General features: G+C 38.1%; 1 protein-coding gene across 3 annotated transcripts in view; it reads left to right on the forward strand.

Moving 5' to 3' along the window:
• Positions 1–20,643, forward strand: part of LOC140647681 (ras-related protein Rab-10-like) — a 32,192-nt gene extending 11,549 nt beyond the window's left edge. Inside the window, exons 4-6 of one of the 3 annotated variants that reach the window (XM_072852557.1) lie at positions 4,666–4,755; positions 9,981–10,082; positions 19,537–20,643. In XM_072852557.1, the coding sequence (XP_072708658.1) occupies positions 4,666–4,755; positions 9,981–10,082; positions 19,537–19,611 (267 nt within the window). In that variant the 3' untranslated portion in view covers positions 19,612–20,643. The remainder of the gene's footprint in view (positions 1–4,665; positions 4,756–9,980; positions 10,083–19,536) is intronic. The other 2 variants (XM_072852559.1, XM_072852558.1) reach the window with 2 other exon arrangements.
• Positions 20,644–25,130: the final 4,487 nt, after the last annotated feature.

Here is a 25,130-nt window from a genome sequence, read left to right on the forward strand (position 1 = left end):
AAAAGTTCTTCACAGTGGAGTGGTCAAATGCTCAAACAGGTGCCCAGAGAGGATCTAGAGATACTTAAAACTGGATTCAACAGGGCATGAGCAACTGACCTGACTTTGAAGTTGGCCCGTCTTCAAGCAGGGGGTTAGACCAGATGACTTCCAGAAGTCCTTGCCAGCCCTAATCACTCCATGATTCACGCATGGCATCTAGGTCTCCAAAAACTTTTGACATAGATGGTAGGTCCTAGTTTTCTTTTAAATACATTGGACCTGGTCTTCATCGTGCTAGTCTCCTGGTGTGGCCATGAAGGCAGCATTACCAGTTCCTAACAATTATCTCTGTGCTGGAAATTCTTTGCTAGCACAGAATTTTCTGCATGGGGAAGATAAATTCATTTTCTCATGCAGTAGCAAGTCTTGGTGACATAATTTAGTGTTCTTGGAATACATTAGGTTTCTGTTTATACTACCTGAAGAAGTGACCCCTCAACCAGGATATGAAATGTATGGGTGTGTTGGGTTACTGCCATTTTTGCATAGTGCCCTTTTCCACTTCTGTTCAATTGATGCATCTGACAGTTGGGATACTGGACTGTCTTTCAATGTTTCTGCATCATACTTAAATAAAAGCAGCACCGCAAGAGTTTTTCTTCCTCAGATGGGAAAGCTTGATGTCAAAAGGATTGAATTGTTCCCGTTCATAGATGGGTTTGTTGTTATGGCTCTGATAAGAACTGAAAATTCTTGTTCATGTCACTTTACTAAATTGGTTTATCTCTAATCCCAGATTGGTTTCAGGATAAATAGGTTTATATCTAGTCATGTCTAAGTTTGCTAATAGACAAACAAATTCTATCATTTGTTTGTTTCCCCTGAAGTGCTGGAAACTAGGAATTTGTAACTGAGGTCATAAGGTGGCACTTAGAAAAATATATGGAAAGAGACATGTATGGGAATCATAATATGAACACTGCCCATGTGATGCTGTCAAAGCGACTGTGAGGACAACGTATTCTTAACAAATTACTCTTCATTAATACAAAGGGTAAGTTTCTAGTGTCATTGTGTAGTGAGTAGGAAGAAGAAACTTCCCAGTTTTATGGCCTTCCCCAGCTCTGCCTTCATTTTGCTGCATGACCACACGTATCCTCTTCAGATCTGAAAAATTATATTAATGCTACATTTCTTCCTCAAATACAAACTAATTAAGTATTACCATAGTGTATTTATCAGGTATGGGTTCTCGATTTCACTGTTTGGACCTACAAACAAACTTCTGTTCCCTTTTCAAACTGTAATCAATGAGTATCAAAATCATGCAGCCCTGCAGAGCTATGCCCTGGAAATGTGGTGGAGGGACAAGGTGGTGATTCCAGAAGATCTGTCACCAGATAGATCGAGTTATACAACAAGGAGTCTGGATGAGCTGCTAATCACGGTCAGTTTGCTTCAGGGGAGGTTAAGGCCAGCCATTCTTGGTAGGGCCTGTGCTCACCATTTAAAAAGTGAAGGGATAGTTTTATCCCATAACCTGTAAGTACAAACGTGATGTAGTTCTCTTCCAATAAAGGTGTCTGTGCTACTTCTGATACTATTTGAATTCACAGCCCTTCTGTGAAATAGTTTCCCTGCAAAATGAGAACAACTGCAAACAAAAAGACCTAACACTTGAAAAAAAACCCCAAATTACACACAAAGGGGATGAGCAAGATATTTTCCCTTTTGCATTTTTGATTTGTGTTAACGTGGTCAAGCAGCGAGTTGGGCATTTACCTGTTTGGGTGCACAGGCTAGGTGAAAGTTGAGCAGTACGGTAGTGAGCGAAGGGCGTGGATGGGTGGCTCCTATCAGAGCAGGTACTATGGGGCGAGAGTCCAGTGTTCCTAGTCCGGTCCGTGGCACCGCTGCGTTTGAGGCTCTGGCGCTGCTTCCTCCTGTGGCCACCGATCCCAGCAGCTTGGCTCCTGCTGCCGCTGGATCCAGCTGCTGGGGAATCCAGCGGGGCAAAAACCCTTTTTGCCAAAACGTGATGATTCCAAGCTCTGCCAAACGCTTTAAAAAACATGGTCAGTCTCAACAAATCCCTTGTCTCCAATTTTTTGAGAGAAATATAGTGCTGATATTTCCTTTTTTGATGTTCAAAAAAGATAGGTTAGGTTTTCTCCAAGTTCAGATTATTTTTATTTTAAGTTTCAGTAAAATGTGAACTTTGAAATGTTAACACCAGAAGAAAAACTGGAGAGAGTGAACCAAAAATCTGAATGTATTTTTGAGATACCAAAGCGGAACACTTTTTTTTTTTACTTCTCAAAAAAAAAATTTTCCTTTTGCCTTGATGAAATTGATGAAATTTGTAATAGTATTTTTCCATGACACGGGGAAAAAAAAGTTTCCTGACTCTATTAGCACTAACTATAGTTAGTGCTGACTTGCATAATAGCATCTTAACAACTGTAAAATAACCATCCTCTTTTTAGCTATAGATTTTGCATTTGGAAAGCTTATTCCTGAGCTATAAATAAAAGAGGATGAAAATACACAGCGAGCTTTTGGAAGCACTGAAGAGCTGTATTTTTGGCCAATTCAGATCAGTGTACCTCTGCAGTTTTTATGCCAACTGAGCACATGGTCAAACTTCTGCCTAGTCATACTGACTTAGTTTTTTAAGACTTCATCTACATAATCAGTTTTCAGAATTTAAAATTGATGTCATTTTGGTGTATAGTCTTTAGTTGTCTAAAAGCAAGAAACTGCAAGATGCCATCTTTAAAAAACAAGTACTTTCACTGCTTTGGCGGAGGATCCAGTCGAAGTGAAAATACATTATTACATTATATTGATGTAGAAATAATAGTCATTTGCTGAAAGAAATACTTAGTGATTGGTAATACTGATGAAGACTTACTGAGGCCTGGTACCTCTAACCTCCTTTAAATTTTGTTATTATTTGAAGCTGTTTAGAAAGAACATTCCTACTGCAAAAATTTGTGCCGTTTGTACAGAAATAAAGTTACAGGATTACGTTCATGGTTTTGTACATACAGTATGCAAGTATTTCCCTTTGACCTTTACTTCAGAGTAAAGTCAAATGTCACTTGTAAAACCTTCAGCTACATACAGTCTTCTTCCAAATAAAACATTGATTGTGTGATGAGATTAAATTGTCTATTTACCCTATTTTAGGGACTAATGTATGTGATTTTATGTAGGGGAGCCATTGACCTTAATGAGTAAAGCTCCAATGCATTCTGAAACAGCCAACATTTTGGTCTATTAATCCAGGTTAGATTGATTCATTATTTTAGGTCTGTACTTTGTACTTTTATGTTGAGCTTACTTCATTTTAATACTGCATTATCTTGAACATCAGCTGTGGGTATGAAATGAGGTTAGCTGACTCTAAAATGAGAGTGGATTAAAAAAAATGAAATAGTTTTCCTTAATAATAAATTATGCCTACTGCTATACTCTTCAAATGAGACTACTTAGTTGTAAAAGTGCAAATAGACTAAAAATAATTATTCTCTCATCCTTTAATGAATAGAGGTTTTTCTTTGCATTTCTCTGAAGGGAGGGACATGTGTCCATGTACATGTGTGTGAGCTCTGGGGAAGAGGATTGTGCCTGATTTTGTCTTATGGCAAAGTTATAAAAATTAAGACTTTGACAGAGATCAGAGATTTCATCAATGTCCTTGTAGAGAGATCTGCAGCCTGAGACCAGGCTTTTTGAGTCATCAGAGAAGCTGTGTGAGCATGTACTTTCGGAATATAGGCCATGGGATCAGACCATGTTAGCTTTAATTGTCTCTAGATTGAGACCCTCAGCTTCCTTGGTTTAAGCACCAAAAGTGGTTTTAAATATTAGATTTTCACAACAAATGTCAGTTTTCAAATTCCCCCTGCTTTTGCAGAACTGTTCCCTTTCCTTGTCATTATTCCAGTCATGTATAGTTAACAATGGTTTATCTTAAAATAACACTGATGTAAAGCGCCCAGTGCATTTCACAGTCCTCATGTACGTAACTGGATTAGTGGAACGAAGGATGGAGACAAGGTCAAAAAGCTAGATGTTACTTCTTTTTGAAATCAGTGAGGTTTTTAAATTTTACTTCATTAAAAATCTCTTGCCTTCTTGCGAGTGTCTTGGAATAATCAAACTTTTATGTTGAGTTTGAACACTTTGAATGTAATTTTACTGTCTGTGTGCAAAAGTGAAGCACAGAAAGGTGTTATTTCGGGTGCAGCAAATTCCTTTCTTTTTCTAATGAGTGCTGGATGTAGACCTGACTCATATGCTAATCCATGAACCCATTACTTTAGGGAGGGCAGGGTCGGTGAATTCAGGGCTTTTCCAGTCACTTTAAAGCCTGAAGATGGAGCATTCATCAGAAGATGGTGCCCAGGCACCATATACTTCATACCTTATGAAAGGGGCTGGAAATTATGTCCTGTACTTGTAAGTGGCTTTTTTCTTCTCTTTGCAATCTTGCTGTTTTCCTCCAAATCCCAGCAACTGATGGAAAATACTTCCATATATGAAAAGATCAGGACAGAGTTTAGCCTTTACTTGCAAGGAAATAAAGTGTTGAAGGTTAGTGTGACCTGAAGGTGAAGGGCTTTTGTTGTTTGCTTTTTTCTTACTTGACACTTATTAATGCTGGTTCTCTTTTAGAAAGCAGGTGATGAAGTGGACGTAATACTGTTGGGCAACAAGTGTGATAAGGAGTCAGAACGCGTAGTTCCAAAACAGAAAGGAGAAAAGGTATCATTGATACTTTCTTTGGGTTCTCCTGAGTATCTTAGTATGGGACTGTGAGCTGTTACACTGAAAATTATAAAAGTTCCTGAATTCCAAAAATTCTATTAGGAATTGCTCCAGAAGAACTCCAGAAGAGTTCTGGAGTGTTGGGGTATTTTTAACATATGAGCAGAAATGCATTAAGTAACTCCTAGCTGATCTCTTTAGAATACTGATTTTTATTTTAAAGGTTAAAATGTACTTTAAAAGTTTTAGGTGTTACGGTAGAAATCTTATATTTTGAATTAAAACTAAAAATATTTTAGAGTCTGCATTTTCAGAGTACTGTTTTAATGTGGAATACTAAAATGTAATGCATCATACATTCTGCATAATTTTTCTGGTACCACCCATCAATGGTTTTTTTGCTACAGCCTGACTATAAAGAACTGTTCCGGCAGCCTGTGCACAGTGATCTGCATTGTCTAGGAATAGCTCTAAATAATACCGGACAGATACATTTAGGGAACATCTAGCCCCCCTAGATTTAACTCTGTATATGTTGTACAGCTGAGACTACAGTATAGTTTATACCTGCTGACCATGTGTAGGGGAAGAACTGGTATTAAGTGGGGAGTGCTGTTTTAAAGGCTATGGCAAATTACTCTCACTGAGAACCCATGAGGAAATCCAGGAGCCATGCTATGGCAGACAAAATTGTGATAATGACTAAATGTCACAGGAGAGCGTGTCCTATATACCACTAAATTTTGCAACTGCAAACTCTATGCATCTGTTCTCTGGAACTTGGAATGAGCCCTTCTGTTATGCTTTCAGGCATGGTGAGTCAGGCAGCATGTCTTGTGTTTAAAGAAAAGAACACTGATAATTTCTTGCCAATTATAGAACCCCAGATTAGGGAACTTTAAAAAATAGCATCACCTTTTCAACAGCATTACAAATAGAAACTTCTCAAAGGTCATTGTTCGTATGCAAGACTCTTTCAATGTTAATGTACTATATCTGTGTACAAGGAATAAGGTTGCTGAAAAATACATGTATACTCTCACTCAAAGAATGCACTGTCAGAAATCTGGAGTCACTGGATGCATGTGCACAAGGGGGCAGTAGTGGGGTTTTGCATATGGTATTAACCATGACATTTTCTGACTTCTGTGTACTTAACCATGCAATCAAAATTTATCTTAATGTAGTATTTTTTTCAGAAACAAATCATTACCTCCTCACCAGTGAGTCTGCTTTCCTAGTTTTCTCCTGTGTTTTGAGGCAAGGCAACTCTTAAGTTATACTATTTCTTCTTTTAGTGTGATTTACAAATGCTAAAGATCTGACTGAACCAGCTGGAGAAAGATTCCATTAGCAGAGAGCTAATAATTGTCCTCTCACTCCAAAGAAGAAAATACCCTTATTAAGAGGGGAAAATAGTTTGATACTAACTCTGACACATAATAATTCATACTTACATATTTCATATTACCCTGTGAGTATGAGCTGTAAGTATTGTTCTGTTCAGGGTCTTGCAGAGAAGACCGCTAGATTCCCTGGGAATCTTATCATCTATGTTGGCATTTCTATAACAATCTGTCATAACTGAGTGGCCATCGTATGCCACTTTATAGACTAATTTAATGCTGAGAATGTTTTTGTTTTCTTTTATAATTATATAATTTTGATCACTCAGAAATAGATATATTTAATTTTAACAATATGAAGTATTTTCTTGTATTAATAGCTTTTTATTTACTTTGAGAAAAGTTTGAACTCAACCTTCTTGGGCTCTTCCATTCCCCCCCCCAATAATATTATCTTTTTCTCTGAAAAATAAATAAAAATGTTGAAGGTTATATGACTTGGTAGAATGTGGCTGGTTTTCTCCTATCAAATCTTTGTAAGAAAGAGCCAAGTAAAATATTCTTCCTTTTTTTGCTTTTGCTGTCTTCATGTGCCTGACTTCAAAGCTGATTTTACAGGTACAATACAAATGAAAAAACCCCTTCTGCACAGTTTTAGGAGTATTTCAGACACATCTGTCTGATTCAACACTAAGAAATCATAGCAGCACTTTGCTAGGAAGTAGTATATTTTGAGTTAAAAGAAATGAACAATTGGAATTTAATTTCATCTTGGAAGACATATTGGCATTACTTATTTTGTTATTGTAAGTAAGATATGAGCTTACTTCACTCAAGATCTCCAAACTGTTCTCAAGGATAATATAAAATAACATTTCCCAGTACCATAATTCCCATAGGTTTGTAAATGTATTTAGGTATTTTATTTATGGATCTATTCAAGATGCTCCCAAAGCCAAAAAAAAGTAATTCTTTGAATGTACCTTTCGAGTTTCTTTATGAGAGGGAGTAGACAAAGCTGTGTTCATACTTCCAACTGCTTTAACACTGGACTGTTGGGGTTTTTTCCATCTAGCTACATTTTTAGAGGACTTGCTTGCCACAATACTTATCAGTATGCAAGGTGAATTGGAATAACACATACATTAATCTTCTTTGACCAATATTGTGAACATACAGAGAAAATGGGGGTGCATTGATAGGTGTAGTAGGCAATGTAGTAACATGATACAGAGAAGGCTGAAGTACTCAAGGTTATTTTTTTATTATTATTATTATTATTATTATTATTATTATTATTATTATTATTATTATTATTATTATTGTGCATTGGTCTTCACAGATGGAGCTTGCTCCCAGACCTCTGCATGTACTGGCATGGTTTGGGAAGGAGCAGGTCAGCCAGCAGTGGGAAAGCATTGGATTAGAAACTGCTTAGGAAAGTTGGATGCATCCATAGGCATGATGAAGTTCACCCAATTGTGCTGAAAGAGCTGGTCAATGTGATCGGGGCCACTGTCAGTCAACTCTGAAAAATCATGCTGGTTGGGAGAGATCCCTGACTAGAAAGATGCCAGCATGACACCTATCTTTAAAAAAGGCAAGAAAGAGAGTTCAGGCAACTATAGTCAGTCAGCCTTGCTTCAGTCAGTGGAAGGATCATGGAGCATGTTGTCATCAAATCCTTTTCCAAGGACGTAAAGGATACAAAGATAATCTGGAATAGTCAGCGGAGAGCAAATTGTGCTTCACCACGCCGGTTGCCTTCTATGATGCTAGGAAATGACTGTGTGGACAATGGAATAGCGGTGGTGGTGATATATCTTGAATTTAATAAGACTTTTGTTGCCTTCTCACATGGCATCCTCCCTTGGAAGTCAGGAAATGTGGGCTGGACAAGTGGACCATTAGGTGGACTGAAAATTGGCTAGACTACCAGAGGCAAAGGGTAGCGATCGAAGGCTGTGTGTCTGGTTGTTAGCTAGTCATGAGCAGAGTACATCGGGGGTCTGTAGTGGGGCTCACGTTGTTCAACATCTTCATCAGTGATTTGGCTGATGATACAAGGAGATTTGCATGTGACGTGAGCTTAAGGGGTGTGACTGGTTCACCAAATGGGAGAACACTGATTCTGTGGGACCTTGATAAACTTGAGAACTGGGCCAACAGAAACATCGTGGAATTCAGTAAGAAGTGCAAAGATTTACACCTGGGATGGAATAATCCCAGGCATGAGTCACTGCCCCGCTGCAAAGGACGTGCAGGTTACAATGAACACCAGCTTGAATATAAGTCAACAGTGTTCTCTCATTGCTTAAAAGCATGCTGGGCTACATTAGAAGGATAATGGATGGTAGATCTGGGTAGATTATTACCCCCCCTACTTAGTGCTGGCAAGGGCAAATGGAATATTGTGTCCAGCTTTGGCTCTCCCATTTCAGGAAGGGTGTTGAGAAACTGCAGAGGGCCCAGCAGACAGCTACAAAGATGATTGAGGTCTAGTACCAGTAATCCATGAGAACTGAGGGAGCTCGGTAGAGAGGAGGCTAAGGAGCAGTTATTGGTCTACAGCACTTGAAGTGTAGTTGGAGGAATGACAGAAATAGACTTTTCTCATAGAGACACACAATAAAGCAAGGGGCAGCAGACACAAGTCTTGGCTTGGGAGGTTCAGGTTGGAGATAAGGAGAACCAGTTGCACTAGAAGGGTGATGCAGCCCTGGAAGAGGATCCCATAAAGTTTACAGAATCTCCATTGTTGGCAGATTTCAAGACTCAGGTAGGCAAAGCCATGGCTGAGCCCATATCGTATGGGCAGTAGTCCCATTTCAAGTGGGGTTATCTTTCCAAATTATTTCTATGATTCCATGATTAAAATGGTTTGTGTTCATCAGAGTTTGTACATAGGTAGCCTCTAGGAATCTGTTACATGACACAAGAAAGAAAAAAGGAATACTTAGTAGTAGATTCTGTGTACTTTATAAGCTGCAAAGCAGTCTTCTCCACTTTATTAGCCCAGTATTTTTTATTGCCTGTATTTTTCTTTATGAACCATTATGTGTCATGGTTTTGCATTGACACTTGCCAATAGTCAAATGATCTTAACTTTCCGTAGCAAGTTGCTGCAGTACCAAAAACAGTTCATAGCGGTCAGCTGGAGTTTTAGAATCCCTTATGAAGCAGTCTGTCTTGAGGAACAGTCCAGATCTCATCTTTATTTTCAAAATTACATTTTCTTATAGCATTTTGGAAAAGAAACCATTTTGCTTACTTTTTCTTCTACTTTTAATATAATCTTTATTATATTTTGACTAAAACTTTGAAGTCCAATTCTTGTACCTTCATGCCTGATTTTGGAATTTTTGTAAAGCATTGATTTGTTACTTCTAGAGCTCATTGAAAGCAAACATAACTGCCAACATTAGACTTTTTATCCTAATGGAGAGCCTTCCAAATAAATCATTTTATATTTCATCACGCCTCTTTTCTACCATTTTTGTCACATTTTTATCTATACTCTTCTGCAGGCACTCCATTAGTTTCCTCTAAATAGTTGCCTAGGAGACAGTTCATTTTCCAAATAAATCAAAACATTGAGAACAGACCCACTAGAGTTTATTCTTCTTATTTACAAGTAAAGACAGGTTAAAAAAACTGTTTTGAAAATGCAGAAATTTAAGAAGAATGTTTTAAGAGTTACCTGAAATTTATAAACTGAGGATGAGTATAGAGTACTTTACTGAGCTGACATTTACTTAATCAGTGTTTATATGGCATGTTAGAAGCTGTCAGAACACCTCCATATCTCTTGCTATTAGTATTAGGAAGTTTTTTTCCTGAAGACTGTTCATCCCATTGCCTACATTTGTTTTTCAGCTTGCTTGGGAACATGGAATACCCTTTTTTGAAACCAGTGCTAAAGATAATGTGAACATTGAGGATGCATTCTCAGTCTTGACTAAGGAAATACTGGAAAAGGTAGGCTCCTTTTCTGAATAGAAAGAAAATGGGAGATTTTTTTTGACAGATTGGGTAAACAAGGTTGTAAATGCAGAAGAGGTTTAGCAAAGTACAGCCAGTGCTGGTTTTGCATTATGGAGTTAATATTTTGGGGGGATCCTTTAGCTGTAGACATACAGAGGAGGAACATGGAGGAGAAGAATTGTGGGAGAAGAGAACAACAGAAAAGGGGAGCAGGTAAAATACAATTCAGATAGAAGGTGAAACTTCAGGAAAACTGCATTTGTGGCTTTCCTTCCCATGCTTTTCTTCAAGGGAGAGGTTAACAGCTGTAGAGTAGTTTCACCTCTATGCTAGGAAGGTTCCTTTCTCCTGTAGGTTTCTGCAGAATATGCACACTGTGAAGGTGCTGCATGCTGATGGAATGAGCAAACCTTTTATGTTCAATGATCAAATGTTTTATCCAAAGTTCATAGCTGTTTGTTTGGATGATTTACACTAGTGCTTTTGAAGTTATTAGGACCTAAAGATTTGAGTTAATTAGTGGTAGAATCAATATTGTAGCTGTCAGAGTCAGCATCTCTAACTACCTCGAGTGTGTTGGCTTAAAGGTCCTTACTCCTCAGAGTTGCAATACTTTTGTAGGACTGAATTATTGTTAATTAGCTCTGAAAATGTTTTGCATTGCAACTTATTTTTAGACAGTAGAATATTATTTTAGACATTAATGGATGTTCTTCATGCAATGCATTATCATTGCCATTCATCACCAATATTATTTATACAAAACTAACCTTCCATTCCGAATACTCTTGAAGTCATAATAAAGATAAATGAGCAAAATTACTGACAAAGTCACAAGTTGCGGTGTTTTGATTAAGTAGCCATAGGGGATGGTCAGAATAATAGCTCAGGGTTGGACTGCTTCTAAATCAAGGTCCTGTTGTATTATACAGTAACACAAGCTGTAGTTGGTTATTTTGGAGGAGGAAAAAAAAGAAAAAAAAAAAAAAGCTTTTGATTCCTTTAGCATGAAAATGAAGCTCAGCAACTCAACAGTCAAATATCGTTTAGAACAGGAGGATAATGGCAGGTCCTTGAATAGTTGGCAAAGAGTCTCAAATAAGATAACTCAGATTTTCTTTTAAATGAAAAATACATTGTCTACTGTAAATAGAGAATATATTTGTTAGTATGAAGCATTAAAACTACAAAACAATAGCTATGATCATAACTGCTGCAAAGACAAATATGTGTGAAGTGAGCATTTCTGCACAGTGCGTTTGGGTAAGATCCGAGGGGTTTCTCTGCAGCATGCAGAAATGATGTTTGGATATTTCTCACATTAAGATTTCCTGCACTTACTTTACTTCAAGTGGAACTTTAGTATTTCTACTCATCTTCATGAAAATTGATGGGTTTTGTAGTGTGGACATGCAAACAAATGCAGACCATGTTGAAAATAATATACATGGCTGCATGGCTTTAATTAGAACTGCTTAATACAGTTGTACACTCTGTGTGCATGTACGTGTGCTTGGAAAATATGTCCATGAGAATTTGTCAAGTTTGTCTGTAGTAACATTTCACCTTCTCTATAAATGTTTGCAATCCCTGATGGGACATCATGTACCATTACTTTGGTGTATAATGTGCCATTTTTAGTGAAATGCATTTGTTGATTTAAACAAGGACTCCTTTAGCCCAATTGGTTTTGCCACTGGCCTGATAAGAAAGAGTTCGCAGTAAAAAAAATAAATCTACCATACAGTTTCATCATGGTTTTCAGGTTCGAAAAAATAATTTGCTTGTTCACAAAACTGTGAAATCTGAATGTAGTACTTGAATTTTAACTTCCTCTAACTGATGAAATTTTGGAGAAGGGAAAATGCAGTAGGAAGTGTGACTAGTAGCTGTGAAAAATGACATGATAGATGCCAGTCTGAGATCACTTCAGTCGTACATCCATTCTGTAGTGGTAAAATACATACTTGCTGATTGTAAAAAGGAGATACAGCTTTGCACAGTGTTTTGGCCCAAGACACCTATGTCTGAGGTAGCAGGATATCGGACCTCCCTTACTTCTGCAGTAGGACCACCTGTCCCAGACTGATGAGATGCTTCAGTGGAAGCATGTCATTGCTTTACCCGTCCCACAGAGGAAACTCGTTTTAAGGAACTCCCTAGAAAAGTCTATTATGGACATGCTTTTTGGAAGTATGTGGAGGTCATTCAGAAGTAAGATGGATAGGCAGGGCAGGCTGGCAGGCAGTAGACCATTTTCAGATGCATTGCAGTAGGCTGTACTAGTCTGAGGAAATCTAGGATTTTTTATATACACTCTGGTTCACAATCTACTATGGGCATTTCTTTATTAACTAAATCTTCAGAAAATACTCCTGTAGATGGGGAAGATCAATGTCTGGAGTTATAGAGCTCATACAGAAGTAATGAGCTTCTTGATTCTCTTGAAATTTAGAACAAGTTGTGGTTCAGTGGAGGATTGGGAAAAAACACATGAAAATGTGTCAGACAAAAAAAAAAGCAAGTTTGTATTGTCATTATTTTGTGCTGCATTTTCCTATCTCTTCTTTTGTGGTTTTACTTGTAGTGGGCCTAAGGGAGAGAGAAGACTTCTGTATCCCAGCGATTCAGATAACTAAGGCACTGCTTGGCCTTTCAGATATTTATCATCTCAGCCATTCAATGCTGGGTCTCAATCCTACAGCTCTATTTTACATGGGTAGTCTCATTAAAACCACCAGATGTTATTTGGCAGCTTACATTGGTAACAGCTAAGGAGTCACGCCATATTTTTGAGAACTCACGATTTTCAAACCAATCAGTTGTTATTAGCTGATTTGATTGTATTTGAAAGGCTGCAGTGGAAATGAATGTTAATGACACAGCTTATTCCAGAGGTTTGCTTAGACATGTTGACAAATAACAACAATCTTTTATTTATTCACCATTCTTATGAGTCTCAGATATGCCTAAACCTGTTCATTAATAGATGGCAGCTGTTCCTTAACAATGCTTCTGGTTGCCAGTGAACTATTTGTACTTGTGAGTCAGTCCTCAAAAAACAACCAAAACCAAAAAAATACCACCCAGAATGCAGTTAGTATTTGCACTTTTGTGTTGTTTGGTTTCATGGCTGACGAGCAGTACTCTTCTCAACAAGCTTTTAAAAAAAATATTACAAGCCTTTGTATTTCTGTCTTTGTGGGTGTGGTGGTTGGTATTTTTCTAAACTAGGAGCAGAAGGAGGGAAACTGTATTCAACAAAAAGAAAAAAAAAAAGTTTTTTCCCTTTTCTGAAGACTGCTATAAAGCTAACAAAAACTTATATTCTGCTTAGCTCCCAAGAGTGATTGACTACTAAGATTTTTTTAAATATAATATTAAATAAACATATATCTGCTGAGCAGAGAACAGTCAAATCCATTTAAGAACTTTCCCTGTGCTATTGGGAGTAACTTTTAATGTTTAGCAGATAGATGTCATTTGAGATGAACATTCAGAAGTAGCACGCATCAATTCTGTCCTTCCTTGGTCTCTTTACCTTCCTCTCCTTATGTGATCTCCAAAAATCTCCTAATATTTTTGAGATGACACTGTGTGTCCAATTCCTTTGCTCCTAAAGTACCTTTGGAACTTGCTAGCTCATTTTAAACAAATTTGACAGGTCAAACTAAAAGATGATTAAGCTCCCGAGGAGTTCCTTGAAAATAAGGTGCTGGGTGAAGGAGAGGCAGAGTACTTTGCAGAAGGAAAGTCTCCAGCATCAGTTCATACAGTATTAGACAGAGATGACTACACAGAGAGACTGAAAAATGCTTCGACCAGCCACTCCAGCTGGAGCTTGTATTGCAGATATCCAATTGAATTCACTGCAAGACCCAAATCCATAGGAAATCGGATTTCATTATTGCCAAGGTTTATGGAATTGTTAGTTTGTCCAAAAGATCCATGTGTCTCCAGCAGTGCACCTTCAGTGTTTCTTTATTATCCTCAGTCACGCTTGGAGCCCCAGGCTTTATTTGCCCTTTATTTATCTTGTACTGACCACAGAATATTAATTTCTTCATGAGGTTTTTCACAATGCACGTAATGCTGTATTTTAGATCTATTTTAGATTTTTATCTTCATAACCTTCTTAGTAACATTAGGTAGTGTATTCAGCATTGCGCACATGGGAACCAAGATACAGAGATTAAAGCAGAGGATAAATGGTACCAACTCAGTGCTGGTGCAATGTAGGGCATAATTTTACTACACTATCTTGTTTAATTTAAAAAAAAAAAAGCCTGTTCTGGACATTGAATGAGCCAGATATTCTTCTGGAAACAGTAGCATATAATTAGGTCATGTGAATCAAAACTTAATCATAACGTTTGAGTATAGGGGATGAGATTCATCTTAGTGTGCAACCTTAGCCAGCTAAAATTTACATGACTGGTCTGGTGTGGTTGTCTGGAATCATCTCTATTCAATGAAGAGATGCATCTTTTTAGCGTAAAATTGTGTTCTGGAGGTGCCTTTCTCTCTCCATTGATTTATAGAGGACTCCATATCTCAGCCTATATGGTTTCATATGATTAAAGTTAAATAAATTAAACTCCAGACCAAAGGAATGTTACACACTTGACTGACTTCTGGCATTTGCCGCTTCTGCAAGATCTTGACTTTGAAGACAGATTGCTCTCTTAAATAGGGTTTTTGAGGTGCAACTGTATTAATCCTTACATACACAATCTTTAGGGCTGAGGAGCCTTAGAGTAACAGCACAGCTGTCTTCTCAAGTTTGTGAAATAACTAATTGCAGTACAACATTGTTATGGTCTACATGGTATTAACAGAAGAGGGAGATAGAGACCCACACTTTGCCAGTGGGTTAGATGTTTTAGACGTTGTGGAATAGCAGGCTTTGGGAGCAAGGACTTCATCCCCATTTCTTGAGGAAGGTGTTCTGCAGCCGTTAGAACCTGCTGTGCCTGAGCCCACATCTTCTCCTGCTCCTGTCCCTGTCCCCCTAGTGATCACCTTCCCTGCTAATACATCCCGAGCTCTTGCCTGATGCTGCTTGTGCCCTGTTCTGCCCATTCCTGTTGTGAGAGGACTGTCTTGCATTTTGAACAAGTAATTTGAAGTACCGAATACAGGGAAAATACACATCAAGAAAATGGCAGGACTGATCTTAATAACCGAGCTCTCTCTACTGCCAGTTCAGGCACAGAAGTCACATGAACTTGGTTGCATGAAGTTCTCTGCCATGCTTTGCCAGTCTTTGTCAACTATCGCTGTTAAATATAAACAAAATGATTGCAGTCATTAAGTATGATCATTTTGTCATTAGAGAGAATAAAAATCCCTGGAATTTCAAGAAATTATAAATAATAGTAACTTCAGTTATAGTCCCTTCTGCTTGTTTCTCTAAAGCCCATAGTTTTCCCACAGGCACTCCAGGTCTGCCTTTCTTGAGGACATTGAAAGGTATAGGCTAAAATTCTTCCAAACCCATAGTGAACCCCATTTCCAAAATAACTACACCAGTATCAAAATACCAAGAAGTGGTGCTGGAGTAGGTGAATCCAACTTGGTATGACACTGCTAATCTGAGCAGTTTTCCAGCAAGGAACGGGCAGCTGATCTTAACTAAGATTTATAAATTTACTCCATTAGAAGCCAGTCAAAGAGCTTCCCTTATTTTTTTATGATATTTCCCTATGTATACCAGCTTAGCTTTCTTTCCCTGATTTAAAAAAAAAAAAAAAAGGCAAAAAACATTTGGCATCTCAGCCATCTCATCACAATTCCTTGTCTAGAAGTTAGGTATCTATTGCACACCAGCGATACAAACTCTGCTTAGAGCTGGGGAGGAGAGACAGCTGGCTGTGGAGAGCAGTTCATCCTGTCTGATTTTCTCCACTGATTCAGCAGAGAGCTTAAAACCAGCTTAGACAGATGCCTGCCTGTTAGGTGAGACATGTCTGCTGCGCTATTTAACAGGAATATGTTTAACAGTATCTGATAACAGGAAGTTTCAACATCTTACTAAAATCACTGCAGGGTAGAGCAGCATCTGTGTCTGTGGCGGTATTTTCAAAACCCCTCTTTACCCAAGATGCTGAAGTGGAAACCCGAGCTTCTCGGTACCATTTTGGTTCTTCTCACCTTTCCACAGTTTTCTGCTGTTTGTTGGCTGGCTTGTCGGGGACTGAGTTCCAACAGGCTGAGCTGAAATGTGAGCTGGAAGTGTTAGTGTTCAGGGAGCCCTGAAGAAGGAATGCTGCCCGCCTTGTTCTCGCAAGTGGGAGAGATTTGCATACCTCCCTGCTGTAATTTCAGGAGAGGAGGGTGCCCCACCTCTTCCAAGGCTCGGCCGCAGTTGAGCACTACGTGGGATTGCTTGATCCTTCCTTCAGTGCTTTATGCAGGACTCGTGGTAGCTCTTCAGGTTATGAGTATGCACTTTTTACATGTGTGTATAGCACATTTGCTTAAATGAATTCCAGGCCCGTATTTGCTTGATGAAGATCCTGTATGGAATAGTCTTATCAAACTGAAGTGATTCTTAAAGTCCTCAACTTTCAAATGGCTTTTAAAACAAACTATTACCTCTTCTTTATTTGTGGAGAGGTGGTTCTTGTCTTTCTGTCCTGGCTAATTTGTTGATGAACTACTATCAGATAATGATTTTATAGAACCATTTCATTGTCAAATATGTTTCACCATTCTTAATCACTTATAGTACTAAGGATCCTTGCTAAGGATACATGAAAGCTTACTCACCACCCAAAAGTACTATTAAGTAGTAAAATATTTGCAAATAAGCATCTTCAGTGTTTAAGGAACATGCAAGTTTCTCCCCTTTAACTGAAAGCATGAAGTTACATAAAACCTGCAATGTTTTCAAATTACCTGTTTCCTCTAAAGTTAAGTAAGCGAAACCTGAATTCTGAAATTGTTCAAACAGGGATTTTTCTACAACTCTTTTACTACTAAAACTGATTTTTTTTTCTTCTGAAGAAAAAGCAGGGGTGAAACAAAACCTACGTAGTTTATGTCCACAATAATCAATACTCAGTGTTATTTCTTGGTCTCAATAGAGTGAATTTAAATTTCTTATTGCACCATTATCTTCGAAAGCTTCCCTGCTCCCCACCCCCCCACCCCCAGAATCTTATCTCTAAATCAGAGTGGTGTCTGGTTCTTTGAGATAACAAGGTTATGTACTTTTGATTCTGCCTTGCTCCCTCTTTTAAAAAGGTCTTCATACTTTATTTTTACTATCTACGCTTGAAGACTATCAAATATGGTCTCCACCTAGCACAAAACATAATGTCTAATGCCTGTACCTAAGCACCTTACACAACTGTGTAAAAAATTAAAACAAATCAGAAGTTATGAAGCTGCATGTTGGAATCTGTGCGAACTCTCAAGGGTAATAAAAATGTTATGTCTGTTGGTACTTGTCACTCCAACAAAAAACCAAGTAAAAGTGCACATGCTGTATTTCTTCATACATGATTTATATGTGACTAATGACAAGTAATTCCTAAAATGAGTAATTCACAGTCTTTCAGTACCCCAGAGTCAGAACAATAAGTGTTAATAATTTTATTGATGACAGCTTTGGCATCCATTCTGAGGTTTAGACACTACGATACCTTTCCTGCCCTCTGCTCCTGCCTCTGTCCATCACTTCTGATCCCTTCCCAGGTGCTTCATCTTCTCCCCCAGCAGCGTGCACTGTGGAAGCCTCCCTGCAGCCCCAGGGAGGAACGGGCTCAGCCAGTCTCTTCGTGGGGATGGCCCTGGCACAGGGCAGCCAGCACGCTGGAAGATCTAAAACTATGGCTACAGAAGGAAAAAGGAAACACATTTCATGCATCTTCTCCAGAATTTTAGGGAGTGTTAAATACTCTCAGCCAAAGAGGCATAAGGCTTATTGTAACATGGGGGAACTTTTTATTTTACCCTCGTGTTGATTCAGCTGAGTAATTTTAGGTGAACCTTTCTGTATGTAGTCAATGTTCAACTACCCTGTGACATTGTATGTGTAAGTTCTCAATTCTGAATCCTGTTGTACTGCATGACGCCTTTTTTTCCCCTCTTCCTTTTTTTTCCTGTGCTTTGAATTTCACAAATTCCAGCTTAGCTGTCCTCTCTGAAAGCTTCTCTTTATTGTCAGAAATGGTTGTTCATGGCTGTTGGGTTTGGGTTGAGAGAGGAATGTGGTGAATCCAGTGGTTGCACTTAACTTCTCTTTGTATCATTACATATTTGGTAAACCTGCCAAGAAGCAGGCAGGAGAATGGCAAGTAGAGAAGCTAGGACATTTTTTTCCTAGGCATGTGACAATATTCTCTATGTCTTTGTGCCTGAGTTCAGGGTTCAGTGTTCATAGTTTTAGAGTACAAGATTGCAACATGTACTTGTACTGTATTGCACAACTAGGTTTGATTGTTTCTCTGGTCAGCACTAATTATCTAGTTGAGTTTATTGCTGAAAGGAAGAGTCCTGGTTTTGCTGATTTATTTTTTTTTTAAATCTGCTTTTGCAATCAGTACATAAATGTTTTACAAGGGTGGAGTGCTATTTTGTTAGTTTATCTTGATAAAGACTGAGTTGTTTCCATTTGGGGGTATTCCTGGTTATTAAATAGAGGCAGAAAAATAGATAATTTTAGTGAATTTCACAAAACAAGTTAACATCCTTTATAACAATTAATAGCCTGTGCCTTTTTTAATGGGTACTACACCAGAAGAGGTTTAGATTGGATATTAGGAAAAATTTCTTCACCAAAAGTGTTGTCAATCATTGGAACAGGCTGCCCAGGGAAGTGGTTCAGTCACCATCCCTGGAGGTATTTAAAAGACATTTGGATGAGGTGCTTAGGGACATGGTTTAGTGGTGGACTTAGCAGTGCCAGGTTAACAGTTGGACTTGATGATCTTAAAAGTCTTTTCCAACTTAAACAATTCTATTATTTTATGATTCTATGATGTTCTATATATATTCCTGTTCCTTTCAACTGGATTTTTTTACCCCATGCTCAATACTTCAAAGATTAGTGTACTTAACTGCAAATTAGTGAAAATTGGTGTAGTCAACAGAAGAACCTGTACATCTAGAACAATTCATGTGAGTAAAGATTTACAGGATCAGTTCATATGGTTTGTAGTGTCTCCTCAAAAGACACTTTCTATCATCTGTCACCTTCAGAGTTAGGAGAGATGTTTGAGGCAGCTAAAGAATGTAAATATACCAAGCTGGGACTTGCATGGGCATCAGTCTCTGTCTAATTTATTAGAAAACTGCAATCTTTTAATTAAATATTCAAAGGAAAAATATATCCAGTGATGCCACCAAATCTTTTACATATTAAAATACGTGAAAATTCAAGCTTTTCAACTGTTGTGTTCCAGTTATCTTAATTAAGTGTTTGCTTTTGTTTGTTTTACAGAAATCCTGTGTATTATATGACTTGGATCTTGTGGCTCTAAATGAAAGTAAGAAGAGAACCTGCTGTGCATTCTGAAATACTGTTTCTTATTCCGTTTTCTCTTCAGAAAATATTAACTATTGCAAAGGAACATACGAGGTTTTAAAAGTGATCCTGTAATCCCAAAACGTGGTATTTAGGCATCCTTTGTATTACACAAACTTTGTTGCCAAATGTTTTGATACGTTTCTATTATATTTTCATATTTTTAATGTGAAGTTAAAACAATTATCTGACTTTGGAATTACTAGATGCATCACAGGATGACTGCATTTGCCTACCAATGTTTGCAGAAATGAAATCTAAGTGTACTAATTGTCTCTTATTAAAAAAAATTTACCTTGACTTTTTTTTCTGTGCTATTTATACCAGATTTGTAATGTAATGAACATTGACATCATGACACAGGCAGCCTTCTGATACATGAAATCACTTACGCTATCCCTCAGATAACATCTCTTTAAGTAGCTGATATTTACTGCAGCCCCTAAGATAATTTTCTGGGAATTTTTGGCTTTGTTTCTTTTATATCCATTTCAGAAACCTGTGTTACTTGAATACCATTGAAGAGGGAGGCTGCAAAGGTGAAGGCTGAGAGAAAAGAATAAGCCTTATACAAGATCAGTATGTTGCTGAACCTTCCTTAGAAGGCAGAAAACATGGAACAACAGAATACATCCAGTAATAATTATCTTGCTAATATAAACTTTTATCATTCTATAAAATAATTCACGCAGGTGTTAGCAACATACCTGCATTTTCAAATGTTCCTTTCGTTATAAATGATCACAATATTTTAAAAGTATGCAGTGCTTGTTTGATATTAATTTATGTTATTTTCTTAAAGTATAAATACATGAGGTATCTGTTTTATACTGGTATGTAATATCTTTAATTTCAGTGGAGGATATCAGATTTTATTTAAATTTAAATGAGGGCAGAATCAGGATGCTGGTTTCTTTAATCAAAAGCAAAGAGAACACAAATCAAACCTGCAGGACATGCACAAAGCAAAGACAAGTTGGGAAGTCTGAAGAATTGTGGTGATTATATTGTCTTTTTTTTTTTTTTTTTTCCTGGAAGATGTGGTTCATGCTGATTATTAAATTTAATTGTTTTATCACCATTTGTGAATGAATAATACTACTGTGCAAAATTGTGTTGTGAACTATCCCAGCACATACAGAATAACTAACTCCACTGGCTTATTGTTCTGGAATGTCACTACCCTCCTGAAATACGCCTGCTTCTTTTTTGAGGGCTGTTTGCAGATTGTCATAATATCAAATTATTATTAAATTTGGTATTGAGACAGTGAGCTCAACTGGAAAATGCTTTTTGAAGCACATGGGACCTAATGTGCCTGAGCATACTGCCAGGTTCTGGTGCCACTAGGCCATTTAGTATGCTTGCAGAAGGGGTGTGAGAGGTTGGGAAGGGCTACGTATTTACAGCCGCTCCTGACTACTCATCATGGCCAGTCACTTAAGCTAGCGGTTAGAGCAAAATCTGAAAAGAAGGAACAAAGGATAATCCCTGCCTTAGTTACAACCATAGCAGAGGAAGAAAATAGTGCTGGAAGGGATTTTGAGAGGCTGTCTAGGTCCTCGTCTTATCTCAGTCTCAGATCAGCTGTCCCTGCTGTACTACAGGACGATGTTCAGCGACCTGCAGTGATGGAGATTTCACAGTCTCTCCGAGTGGCGTACAGTCCTTACTTAACTGGCTTGGCAAGCAGGAAGTTTCCCAATACCCAACCTAACTGGTACACATGGAAAGCAGGTTCTCCCTTTCCCCTTGATGTCGGTGAACACCTCTGCCTGCCCTCTCTCTTCTCTTTAGGCCAGAGAACTCCTGTCCCTTCTACCTTCCCTTGTAGCTTGGGTTTTCAGAAGCCTTTGCCATTTTTGTCTCTCTCCTCTTGATATTTTTGAGTTGGTTCTCAACTATCCTGGAGTGTAGACCTGAAAACTGAGCAGCCTATTCCAGTTTAAATAATAACGACTGGATAGATTAAAATGATTTTTTCATTATCTTATTTATGATACTCCTATTTATGCATTCCAGCATCAGAATAATGCAAGATAGCCTAGTACTGCTCGTGATCCGTAATCTCTTTTCTGAATAACTGCTTTTTTATCCTGGTAAGTACTTGGGCAGTTGATTATTCCCTTGTATGTGTACAACCTTCTGTTTCTCCTTATTCAATGGCATTTCAGTTCCTCCGATCTGCCAAGATCCTTCTGAATCGTAATACTGTGCTCCAGCGTAGTTGGAGCCTCTTCCTGTAGGTCTCCAAATGTGAGTAAGTGTACTCTGTTCAGTCATCAAAGATGTTGATGAAGGTACTGAATAGTTCTGGATCCAAGACAGATCTCGGTGAAATCCTGTTCAATGTCTCCTTTCAGCTTGGGAGTACTAATTATTTCCAAATAACTTTGCACTCATTTTATATACTTGCCTAGACCTTATTTTTTTTCGGTTAAGAGCACATTGTATGAAACCCCGTGATCCTCACTCTTTCCACCCTGTCCACAAAGCCTGTTACCATCTGATAGAAGCAGACTAGATTGATCTGGTATTATTTGTTACTGACAAACCCATGCTGTTACTTCTCATATCTTTACTTCCTAGATTCTTGCAAATGGTTGGATTACCTGTTGAAATCTTTTTTTGGGGTTTTGGTTTTTTTTTGAGTAGAAATTCAGGTACCCAGTTTGTAGAGCTCTTCCCTTCCACCCTTTGAGAGAGATGCAATCCTTTTTGAGTTTTCTGGAGCCTCACTCATTCTCTGTTGATTCTTGGAGATAATCAGTAGCGGCTCTAAGATTGCTTAAACGCTAAGGGAGTTTCATCAGGTCCAGTCTATCCAAAAATCTTTAACTTAGCTAAGTATTTTCCAGCCTATTTCTTCATTTTTGCAGCCTAAGCTCTTAGACTTTTGTCAGTGGTGCTAGTAGTGAAATCACATCTGCCCTCTTCAATTGAAGACTGAGGTTAAAAAAGGCATTAAGGATACTGGCATCTCAGCATCCATAGTCATTAGGTGATCGATTAAATAGATTTCCCCCTCTATGGAATAACAGACCAATTTTTTCCTTGGTCTTCTCACTATGTATCTTTCCAACATCCTTGCTATCTTTTAAATCCAATTTTCTAACATTTTGGGACCTTATCTTTCTCGTTTTGTCCATACATAGTCTATACATTTGTTCATAATTTAGTAATTTGACCTACTTTCTACTTTCTTTCAGGTCATTGAAGATCTTAGGATTCAACCAAGTTAGTCTTTATTTCACTTCCTCTCCTTCCTCTGTGTAGATCAAATTCTGCAGTTTTGCCTTCAGCAGTGGATCTCTGATGAACTTCAAGCTGTCTTGAACTCACAGAAGTTTAGCTACTAGTTCTCTGAGTTTAAGTCTCCATTTAGTTCCTCCTCCTCTTCCTAACAATGAAAATAGATAAGAGGGTCAGACTGATTTGTAATTGTAATTTCTTCTCTGTATAGCTAATCAGAATTTCAAATATAGGAATTTCTTCTATACATTTTTCCTTCTCACAGTGTTTTCTACTACTTGTGGCTTAGGTATGATCCAGTCACTGGCCCACCTTAGGGAGATGGAAATATTTAGGTTCCCACGCAATGTTTGCAGGATGCCTCACCCCTGTTAGCTGATGCAGCACGCTTCACGTAACACTCCAGGTAGCATGAGTGCTCTCCTCTTCGCATCTTTTGGTCTCCTGGAGCAAAACAACTGCCTTTTTCTAAGCATATGCATTGTGGGCTACATTCACAGGAGTGTGCCACTGGGGAGAAACCACCACTCTCACTAGAAAGGACCAAAAAACCTCCCACCAAACTGGAATGCTCTGTTTGGAGGCATTGTCCCAACTAGAAAATAGGATGTAAGTTGAGAGCATTATCTTCATTTAGTTCTCTCCAAAGCTGGCTGGATGATAATGTCTCACAAATTCCCATAGATGGAATTTTTAGAATAAATGGAAGTTAAATAAGGGATTTGACTGGAAAAAGGAGGACACCTCTTACAGTGAAATAGAAGATAAAAGGTGAATGTTCACACCAGACCCTCAGATCTCTTTAAAATACATTGCATGAGCAAAGATGGCTTGGATTTTGCCAGTAAGACAGGAATAACATTCTCTTTCAAAACATGAGATGCACAGACATCAACTATATGAAATGCATTGTTCTCTTTCCCCTTTCCCCCTTGCCTCAGAGAAAGGTAGGTATTTAGGATCTGATTCTGAAATGATCACTGCATCTCCTGTTGTTTCCCATTGGACTTGTAAATATTTATTATGAAAATCAGGCCTTTGATATGAAGGCAAATCACATGTAGGAAGAAGGAATGCAAATTCATGGGGGTTTTTAAAGAAATACCAACTATGATGGTTTCACATGAAACTTATTGTAGAAGGCTGAGAGTTTTATTTGGTGTACGCATACTACAATGTAAAGCATGTTACCAGATTCATACTAAAGTCAGTTTCTTGTGAACAGCTCCATCTCAAATGTTAGCACAGATAAGAACTGATGATGATCCAAAAAGCTTTAAAAATAATTTTATTGGCAATGGAATAAATATATACTAGAGATTTTACAGCCTGCTGCATGAATGTGTTGTGAAATCAACGTGAAAGTCAGTCAATTCAAAATGCATTTAAGAATAATTTCAGGAATTATTCTGAGTCCCCCTGCCACTGCATATGGTTTTATGGCGACAATTTGCTGTTGATACATAAAGACTGTCTCTGAACACCGCCTGAAAGGCACATACACAAAAACTAAGATGTTGTGTAACTGAGGCCCTGGTCCTGAGGTGGATCTGCTCACAGGGATTCCTCTCAAGGTCGGATGGCTTCGTTAGCATTTTGCACCAGTAGGAGACTCTGGAGGGACTAAGGCATTGCTAGACATCAGAGAAATTATTGTATCTAAAGTGTTAATTATACATAAGGTGCAGTTAAAACAAGAAATCGTCTGAGATTCCTATGTCCTGGTGATTTGAATACTGTGTATGTAATACTAGAATATATTTAAAGGAGGTCGAGCTATAGTACAGTTACGACACATAACAAAGTCGCTCTAAGAGCTCCAGCGAGACATTTAAATACTAGAAAGCTTTATGATGTCTCTTTGCCTGGAAATAACTGAATGCAATTTAGATAGTATCTAGAAGTTACATTTTTAAAAAATGCATCTTGTTCCAGTAGGACAGGTAAGAGTGGGTTGGGTTTCCGCTGGTTGGAGAGAACACAAACATGATTATATGAAGACAGACTTAAAAGCCGTAGGACATCTAAAACCATCTGAAGAATGAAAAAATCTTTTAAGAAAAATCAGCAGTAACTATTTCTGTGTGAAAGATGCATTTCTTCCCAGACAGCAGAAGTGCATGATGTCTGAGAGAAGCATATGCTGTGAGATGGTATCTATCCTGGAATTAATGGTACCCAAGATAGTGTCTAAAAACAATTCTTGACAGACTAGTGCTTCAAGTTCTGGTGAATCCCAGTCTGACCTGATCTGCTTC

This window comes from Ciconia boyciana, chromosome 2 (assembly GCF_034638445.1).
Source record: "Ciconia boyciana chromosome 2, ASM3463844v1, whole genome shotgun sequence".
Lineage (NCBI taxonomy): Eukaryota > Metazoa > Chordata > Aves > Ciconiiformes > Ciconiidae > Ciconia > Ciconia boyciana.